This window comes from Caretta caretta, chromosome 20, assembly GCF_965140235.1.
Source record: "Caretta caretta isolate rCarCar2 chromosome 20, rCarCar1.hap1, whole genome shotgun sequence".
Classification (NCBI taxonomy): Eukaryota; Metazoa; Chordata; order Testudines; family Cheloniidae; genus Caretta; species Caretta caretta.
In genome coordinates, this window is record NC_134225.1 from 1388177 (window position 1) to 1397737 (window position 9561).

The 9561-nt window shown below is 59.0% G+C and overlaps 1 protein-coding gene across 1 annotated transcript; it reads left to right on the plus strand.

Moving 5' to 3' along the window:
* The first annotated feature begins 2828 nt into the window (after positions 1–2828).
* Positions 2829–6444, plus strand: SPMIP11 (sperm microtubule inner protein 11). The gene is made up of 4 exons (XM_048831611.2): positions 2829–3003; positions 3707–3841; positions 4364–4508; positions 6288–6444. The coding sequence occupies exons 1-4, from the start codon at positions 2919–2921 to the stop codon at positions 6334–6336; spliced, it is 414 nt and encodes a 137-aa protein (XP_048687568.1). The 5' UTR covers positions 2829–2918; the 3' UTR covers positions 6337–6444.
* Positions 6445–9561: the final 3117 nt, after the last annotated feature.

A 9561-nucleotide genomic window follows, 5' to 3' on the forward strand; every position in this document is an offset into this window, starting at 1 on the left:
GGAGTACTTGTGGCACCTTAGAGACTAACCAATTTATTTGAGCATGAGCTTTAACTGAGGACAAAAGCTTAGCAGGGTGACTTAAAAGGAGCAGCCATTTATATGGCCAATGGGAATATGCACAGCCACGAGAGTTTCTGTCTATTTTAGAAGAGACAGAAATGCCCCTGCTTATGGGGATGAACCCTCCACTCCGTGACAGGGGGAGGACGGCACTTTCCTTAGGGGAGGGTTATTCTACAACTCCTCACTTCAAGGTTTCTTGCCCTTCTGCCCCTGAAACCTGCCCCTGTTGGAGACAGGATGCTGGATTAGATGGACCACAACATGCTGAGCTATGCAATTCCTATGTTACCCATGTTAGTTTACAACAGAGGGCCAGCACAAAATAACAGGGGACAAGGAAGACTGCTGGGAAAGTTGGATTCTTCCTTGTATCATAAGATTCCTCTAGCATTCCCTTCTACTATTAAATGTTGGTATGATGGTTGTGCCCCAAAACCTTAGTGGGGGACAGGGCCCCCATTGTGCTGTGCACTGTATGAACATATAAAAGAGACAATCTGCACCCTGAAGTTCTTATAATCTAGACACCAAACATCTCCAAGTGCCTGAGAAATGCCACAGATAGCAGGATACCAGACGCTTTGGCCCACACGCACGCACACCCTGCAACACCAAAATACGTAAAAGAATAAAAGGACACAAATCAGATGTCAAGAATTATAACATTCATAAACCAGTCAGAAAACACTTCAATCTCTCTGGTCATTCGATTACAGACCTAAAAGTCGCAATATTACAACAAAAAGACTTCAAAAACAGACTCCAACGAGAGACTGCTGAATTGGAATTAATTTGCAAACTGGATACCATTAACTTAGGCTTGAATAGAGACTGGGAGTGGATGGGTCATTACACAAAGTAAAACTATTTCCCCATGTTTATTCCCCCCCACCCCCCAACTGTTCCTCAGACGCTCTTGTCAACTGCTGGAAATGGCCCACCTTGATTATCACTACAAAAGGTTTCCTCCACTCCTCCTGCTGGTGTAAGCTCATCTTAAGTGATCACTCTTCTTACAGTTTTCAGAGTAACAGCCGTGTTAGTCTGTATTCGCAAAAAGAAAAGGAGTACTTGTGGCACCTTAGAGACTAACCAATTTATTTGAGCATGAGCTCATGCTCAAATAAATTGGTTAGTCTCTAAGGTGCCACAAGTACTCCTTTTCTTCTTACAGTGTGTATGGTAACACCCATTGTTTCCTGTTCTCTGTGTATATAAATCTCCCCACTGTATTTTCCACTGCATGCATCCGATGAAGTGAGCTGTAGCTCACGAAAGCTTATGCTCAAATAAATTGGTTAGCCTCTAAGGTGCCACAAGTCCTCCTGTTCTTTTTGCGAATACAGACTAACACGGCTGCTACTCTGAAACCAAAATACAGACGCCCCTGGAGTGGGCGGGCAGCACCAGAGAGAGAGGGAATTAATCTGTGACCAAGGACTCCAGACTCTTATTTCTAAAGATCAGTGTTGCTGACTGGCCCATCCCAGAGATAATCTATCCTCAGCAGGCTGAAGGACAAAGTGACCCTATGCCTATAAAACTAAGGCCGCTGCAAGGTCCCTGAGAACTGTTTCATGGCTCCTAATGACACAGCTTTTTCATAGAACTGGATGGGCACCAGGTTTTTTCCCTTGGAGCCACCAGGCAGCCGTCAGATTGGAATGACTCCTAGTCCTTCTCAATCCGCATTGGATTAAAAGCAATGGGCTAGAGGTGGCTCCGAATCCTATTTTCCGCCCCTGAGCTAAGCGGCTGGAGCACAGGTATAATCATGTTGCCAGGACTTCCCCATTAGACAAACACCATGTGAGCAAAACTCCCTGAGCTGGAGAGGGTTTTGGAGGGGCCAGCCCTCCCCCGTTTAACCCCTTCCTGGAGTTTGGTCTCAGTTACCCCAGAATTAATACCCCAAAACAATACAAAACCAACCCAGCCAGCAGGCTGTTGTCACGGGTCACGGAGTCCCCGGGGGATGCTCTGGAACTGCTCCCTACAAAGCCAGGCAGGACTCTGGGGAAGTCTCCTTTCTGTGAGCAGCCTGTCTGCAGGACACACAGCTCATGCAGCTTCCACCTTCCTCGGAGCATTCAGCATCCTCTGCCCCTCCGTGCACTTCCCCCAGCGAGTCTGCCCAGGTGGGGTCCTGGGGAAGCCAGAGGGTCCTGCCCCCCAACTCCGCAGTCAGACGGGACTCTCAGCCAGCCAGTAACACAGAAGGTTTATTAGACGACAGGAACATGGTCTAACACAGAGCTTGTAGGTGCAGAGAACGGGACCTGTCAGCCGGGTCCATTTTGGGGGGCAGTGAGCCAGACAACCACGTCTGCCCTTCACTCCTCGTCCCCAGCCAGCCCCAAACTGAAACTCTCTCCAGCCCCTCCTCCTCTGGGCTTTGTCCCTTTCCCAGGCCAGGAGGTCACCAGATCCCTTTGTTCTCCAACCCTTTAGCTCTCACCTTGCAGGGGGGAAGGGCCCAGGCCATCAGTTGCCAGGAGACAGAGTGTCGCCATTTATGTACCCTGGCCCTGTGCTCTGCAACAATTACACCCCTGCCTTATCCCACCACCTAGAGACTTAGGAAATGCCTAGGGGAAACCGAGGCACCCCTACAGTATTCAGAGGAAACATTAAGAACAGTCCCGCTTCGTCACATCATGACCCTCTCCCATTACAGCCTCACAAACCCACATTCCACGTGGGCGGGGGGAGAGTCGCCAGCCGGCTGCCGGGGCATCTCTATGGCAACAGAATCAACTGTTGCTTGAAGGCAGAGCCTGCCAGCGGCTGGAGGGCTGCAGCCGCAAAGTGCCTTTGGTGACTGAACAGGGAGGAAGTGGGCGGTTTCAGACATGGCTTTCTTCGGGCTGACATTCCTGGGGTACCAGGAGCCCTTTTGGGAGAGAAGGCTAGAGTTAGAAAAGCCTGACGCAACAGGTAAGACGAGAGCCCAGATGTTACAGTGATGGGTGCATTCGAAACAGACACGGCTCGTTGCTGGGCCAAGCGCCTTGGAGAGTAGACTGTGGCTCTTTGTGGGGGCAACAAACGTGAGGCTTTTCCTTGGGCGATGTTTGAAAACCTCTGACCCCTGGTCCCCAGGAGGGGTGTCCCAGTGGAGCGGGAGGGGTACAGTGTTCTGCTTCTGGCATGTGTCAGTTACTAAAAACCTTTCTCCAGTCACCCCATGGGGTGGTATTTGGATTAACCTACAATACAACCCCCCTAAACCACATCACTCGACAGCATTCCAGCCGTCCCTCCATCTCCCAGTCCCTCTGCATCCCAGGCTCATGGGTGCGGGCCGGAGAGTCTCTTCCAGCCCCTTTAAGTTGCCTCTGGCCTCATGTTCCAAGCACTATCTTGCCAGATGAGGGCTGGACAGGTCTCCCTGCAGGAATCACTGTCCTCGCTGGCTCTTTGAGCCTGCAGAAGGGCTGGGTTCAAACCCCCTCAGGGCAGCAGTGACTGAATCTCATCCACTGCTGATGGCCAGCTAACAGCCCGGGTGTGAAACGAGGTTAACGGGTCTGAGTCCAGTTCTTGGAGGACAGGTGTCTACCTCAAAGCCCCCCCCCACTAGGCTCTGGTGCCATCTTCTGGGCTTGGTTTTAAGTTTCCTTCTTGTCCTTCCACTCAGAGCCAAAGCCGCTCAAAGGGGGATTGTTTCACGCAAAGCTCCCGCCGATCGGCCCGGGGCATTTTGACGGCACAGTGCACCAGGGGAGCTACAAGCGCTATCAAGAGGCTGTGAAGAAGAATCAGCTCCAGAGATGTAAGTGAACAGTGGGGTCTAGGCATGACAAAAGAGGGAACATGGAGTCTGGACGCCTGGGTTGTAGGCTGGCCTCTGCCACAGCCTCCCTGAGTGACCTTGGGCAAGTCCCTTCCCCATGTTACATGTGGGGAGAACGAAACTAACCCCCACCCCCCATGCTGGCAGGAGACGCGGTTCGGTTCGTTGGCCTTTGCAAAGCACTTGGAGCTGTGAGAGATCCTATTGGGGTCCGGGAAGTGGGCGGGTCCCATGGATCCCCCCCAGCCTAAGAGGGGGATCCACGGGACCTGGACACCAAATAAATCCGGGGACAAATAATAAAATAACAGGGACAGGTGGAGCTGTGAGAGATGCCGGGCAAGGGGGTTTTCATCCCCAGCTACTGCTGGGAAGGAGTGGTGTTCGGCTGTGCTCAGGGCAGGGTGCCCCAGCTGCCCCCTCCCCTAGCAAGCAACAGCGACCCCAGGACGCTGGTTGCCCTCCCTAACAGCCTGGACCCTCCCGTCTGTCTGATTATAGCCCCCAACCAAATCTTCAGGGTCCCAGTGACCTGTGCAGAGGACAGCGGCTGGTGGCTGCCCAGGGATCCCACGGTCCGCGCAGAGGAGGTCACCCCCTGGATGACGGTGCCACGGCACCCCCGGATAAGGAGCCCCATGACCAGGTGAGATCGTAGTGCCGGCGGCAGAGGGGACGGACATGGGGAAGGGGAGGTGCAGGGGGAGGGGGTAGCCCCTCGCCCTGCCATCCCAGTGTCTGACCCAGGCTCGTGGCACAGCACCCACCCCCAGTTCGCTTAGTGAGGCCCCTCCCCCAGATGGTAATAGCCCCAGGATCAGAGGGCGCTCAGCACCTGGCAGGAGCAGAGTTCACCTGTGGCAGGGCAATGAGTGAGAGCAGCCTCGCCTCGGGCCAGTCGGACACAGCAGGTGAGGGGAGCCAGCCAGTTACGAAGGTAGGAGAGCAGCCATCGCAGGCCAGAGCAGGGACCCAGCCAGCGCCGGACTCCAGCTCCGCCAGGGGCCTGATCACCCTGTGGGGCGAGCGTAGGAGGGTCCCCGCAGCTCCGCCAGGCCGAGGCAGGGGGTCGATGGGGCATTTGTCACATGTCACTCAGTTGAAGACTCAGGTTTGAGTCACTTCTGGATCCTCAGGCCCCAGCTTCGCAGGGGTCAGGCTGGGGAGCAGGGCACCCTCCGAGAGCCCAACCTAAACAAACAAAGCCCCGAACAACTCCAGACGCAGGCAACTGAAAACTCCACAGCCAGCAAGAGGCCCCTGAAATCCTGCCCCTCCCCCAGCACCCACAAGCTGCTTTGGTCTCCGTCACCCCTGGTTCGGAGACATCACCTGCCGCCTCAGACCCCCCCACGCTTTGCAGATGCCCGAAAAGCAACCCTGGACCCAGCGGAGCAGCAAGCAGGTTCGAGTCTCCTCGGCACTGCTCCTTGCACAGCCCATCGCCCCCGTGCAAAGCGGGCGGGAGTCACCACAGGGGCCTCTCGCACCACTTGGCGCTGGGGCCAAGGCCTGGGCAGGGTGGTGGAGCCTTGAGCGCAGCACCCAACTTACCAGAGCCCTGGCTCCAAGGGCACGCTGGGTCGTAACCCGCACCCAGCACATGCGAGCCGTGCCCATGGCGGCTGGTCCTGGCACGGGTCCCTGCCCGTTTTGTCCTGCCAGGCACGAGCCTGGCCCAGCCAGCAGCCACTGGGGGGCAGCAGGGCACCATCGGCTCCGCTCCCGGCCCGGTGTCCCAGAGACAAGGACCCTGCGCCGAAGCGGCCAAAGTTCAAGGCTGGCACGGGGCGGCTCCAGGTGCTGCCCCCCACAGGCCCCCCGCAGCCAGGAGCTCCCTCGCCGCTCCCACGCGCCGTACAAAGGGACCCAAATCAACTGGCGGGTGGGGGGCAAGGCCGGGTGCTGGGTCCCCCCGAGTCCCTTGCAGCCACATTCCCAACAGCAGTTCCCCGGGGGGCTGGATACACGGGGCTCTAGAGGGTGCTCTGGAAATGGGGCCCAAGCTCAGCCCCCCAACAAAGGAGGCCCTGAATCAGCGGCTGCCAGCCAGACAGGGCGGCCCCCCACCCTGAGCCCCTACTGCTCCCTCTCCCTTCCCCTCCCTCCTTCGCAGGTTCTGGGCGCCAGGACAGAGCTCCGATGGGGGGAGGGTTTCTCCCCGGGTCCTGGCCACAAATGCAGAGCCCCGCCTGATGCCGCAGCCCCGCCTGACCGCAGGGTCCTCAAAGCAGGTGCTGCAGCACGGCACTGGGCAGGCCCCACAGAGAGGGAACCCCCCTCCCTGCCCTGGGGGCTCCTGCAGTGCCCACGGCCCCGGGGTGCACCCCTCCTGTCGCAGCCCGAGCAGCCCAGCGCTGCCTCCTCATGCACGGGAGCTACCTGGGCCGGGGCGGGCATCTGACGGCTCCTTTCCCTGCCCTAGGTTCGTGGACAGCATGGGCCTGAGCAACCCCCATTTCAGCCTGTTCTGAGCGCCCCAGTGGGCCCCACTGCCGGGCACATCTGGCCTTCCATGGACATGGAGCAGCCCCGGGTGCTTGGGCCCGGCGGGCACCGGGGCAATAAAGCAATCGAGCTGATTGGGCCCAGGACGGTGATTTCATGGGGAGGAGCTAGGCGCTGGGGCCTCCCTTTCTGCCTGGGCAAGGGGTAGAAGGACTACGGCGGGGGAGGGAGTAGGGCTGGTGGGTTAATTCTTATGGCACAGAGGGGGCAAGGAGACTGAGGCCTGCTACAGAACCCAGCCCCAGGTGCCAGGGCCAGACCATGTTCTTCCCAGCGCTCCTGCGGTTTGCCCTGTTTGGCACACGCAAGGCCTGTGGGGACAGGACTCCTGGGTTCCATTCCTAGTGCTACCCCCAGCTTGGGTAATGTCGGTGCACTGTGTCCCCCCACCCTGTGCGCCAGCTGTGGGTGAGAGCTCCGCTTCTCGGGCACGAGGGAGCTTCCCAGCACAGGGCCTGCCATGGCTGCGTGGGAGCCAGAGCACGCTCTTGGCTGGTACTAGACTGGGATGAACGCCCTGGGAACCTCCCCAGCCTCTGTGCCAGGCGCGTTCTCTACCATAAACACAGAGCAGTATGGACGTACAAACACAACCTTTCCAAAACCAGCCCCTGCCCCGCCTGCAGGCACAATCCCCTGCGTCCCCGGCGGAGAACGGAAGAGAACGGTCCACACAGGACCGGTGGTGGGCACAGCCGCTGGTGCCCAAGTAGCAGGAGCCCATGTACCAGGGTGAGAACATGTATGGGCTAGATAGGCAGAGGTGTTCCAGGGGGCCCTCTCCACCCCATCCCCAAGGCCTCGCCAGGCTCCCTTGCACAGGGGCAACTCCCCCAGCACACGGGTGTGCACAAGAGTGGGCCGTAAGGGTGGGGGAGCGTGCTGGAGGGATGGGCAGCAGCCAAGTCCAAGAGCAGGTGAGCTGTGCCCAGCCCTTTCAGCGAGCAGCACAGCCCCCATGCCCCTTCGGTGCTCTGCCAGCACCAGTCATGCTGGCCTCAGCAGCCCTCTGCCCACCCGTCCTCCCCCCTGAAACCAGGAGACAAAGGGCCGGGCAGGTGACAGGCGGAGCTGTGTGAGTGCGGGCTGATCTCCCCCCCAGCACGGCCGTGTGCTTCCCTTCGCACCTGGCTCGGCCCGGCCCCTCCTGCAGCTACTAACCTGGGGCGCCCGCTCTTCCCAGGGGTCACTGACAGCACGAGGCCAAGGGGGGACGAGGCCTGATCCCCTCAGTGCTCATCTCTGCTTGTCACCAGCATCCTCAACACACCGAATAAACCAGCCCGCCTCTCCCCAAAGAGCTGGTAAAGCTACAGGCCCCGGGGCCGAGCACAGCCACTTCCCTGCCAGCCGGGCTCCCCCCGCAGCCCCAGCCTAGCAGTGCCCTGGCGTCTGATCCTACCGTGCTGGCTGTTCGGGCGAGGCAGGGTGCGGCTGCCTGTCGCCTTTGCACCCAGCAGCAGCAGGAGCCAAGGGGTGCCAGTGGGGGGGGGGGGAAGGGGAGACCCCGTCCAGCAAGGTTCTGGCAGGGCAACATAGCAGATTGAGAACCCCCCACCCAGCTCCGAGTCCCCTCACCCCCCACTACTGTCCCTGCGCCCTGTGGCAAGAGCTCTCAGACACAGAGAGCCGTGCTCACAGCCGTTCCTGAGGGTGCTAAGCACTCCCAGCTCCCCCCATGTGCTCAACGCCCCTGGAAACCCGGCTCAGAGCCAGCAGTGCACCCCCAGTAGTGAGAACCCATCCCAATGCCCTATGCTCCAACCCTGCCATGGGGGCCCCTTCCGGCCCAGCCAGGCCAGGCTCTGTGGAATCGTCCCATTTCACCACCACACGGAGCCACCCCAGCCAAGCGCCCACCAGGCCCTCAAAGTAACCCTGTCAAAGTGCACAAATTCAAAGGCTCCATGGCCCCCGCCTCCCCGGGCTCTGTGCTTGCCCACTGCCCACAGACACAGCAGCCCCTGGGGACGGGACACGGCCAGGACACAGCAGTTGTTATAGAAAGTGAGTTTTATATATAATTTATATGTACACACAAGAAAAAAGTACCTTTAATCTGCATTGCCAAATAAGTGCCACGTCCCCCCTCCCCTGACACAGCAACGGCGCCTCCCACAGCGGGGGCTTCAGTCCAAAGCTGCCACGCCCCCCCCCCACCCCTCCGGCAGGGGCAGCCCAGGGAGGAGCAGAGACCCCACGGCTTTGGGCCCGGACCAAGCTCGCCTGGCTCCGACGTCAGATTAAAACTCCCCAGACACAGTCACAGAAATAAAAACACCCCAAAACTGCTAAAAAAAAATCAAACCCAGAAATCACTTCTTTTTTGCATTTAAAACAGTTCCAGCCCCGAGGGAGCCAGGCGGTTCCCACCCCGGCATGGAGAGATCCCACTACTCCTGGCTTGGCCTGGGCAGGCCCAACGCCAGAGGAGAGGGGCCTTCCAACTCGGGGGAGACCTGGCTGCACCCGGGTCAAAGGGCATGCTGGCAGCATGACAACCTTGAGTCAGAGCCTCCGGGACAGACCCACCCAGAGCCAGCGGAAAGGGGCCCAGGGGTGCATGAAGGGGGTTCCCCCCCCACAGACTGCAAGAGGGGGCATGACCTGTGAGTCTGTGAAAGCCTTATGCCCCCCCCTTTGTGGTGGGCAGGACTGATCAGCTGTCCCTGGGTGACTTTTCCTGCCCCCACGGGAGCAGCGTTGTTGGGGAGGGAAGGGGCAGAGCAGTGGCAGGGGAAGCATTGCCCTGACCTCGCCCCCCACCCCGTAGTTACCAATCCCTTGCCCCCAGGCTGCAGCTGAGCCCAGCCCCACACTGGGGCACGTTCGGCCTTGGGCCCAAGCAGGGGTTTTGCTGCCTCAGGAACGAGCTGATTAAAACTCCCAGAGGCCCCGGCCTTTCCATGGAGAAAGATGCATGAGGGGGCGGAAGGGGGCTGAAAATGCCCAGTTATTTAATAACCCCCCCAGCCTGGGGCCTGGACCCACCCTCCTGCCCCATACCTGCGAGCGCCAGGCACTCAGCCCACCGCTCTGGAGCTGCTCAGTAAGGCTCTTGGGTGGGGGGAAGGGGACTGAAGTCATTATGCAGGAAGCCCCCCAGCCGGGTCAGCAGGCACCCACCGGCTCAGCTCCGTGGAGTCAGGGACCCAGGAGTGCCATGGCCAGGCAAATTCTGAGCCTCCACG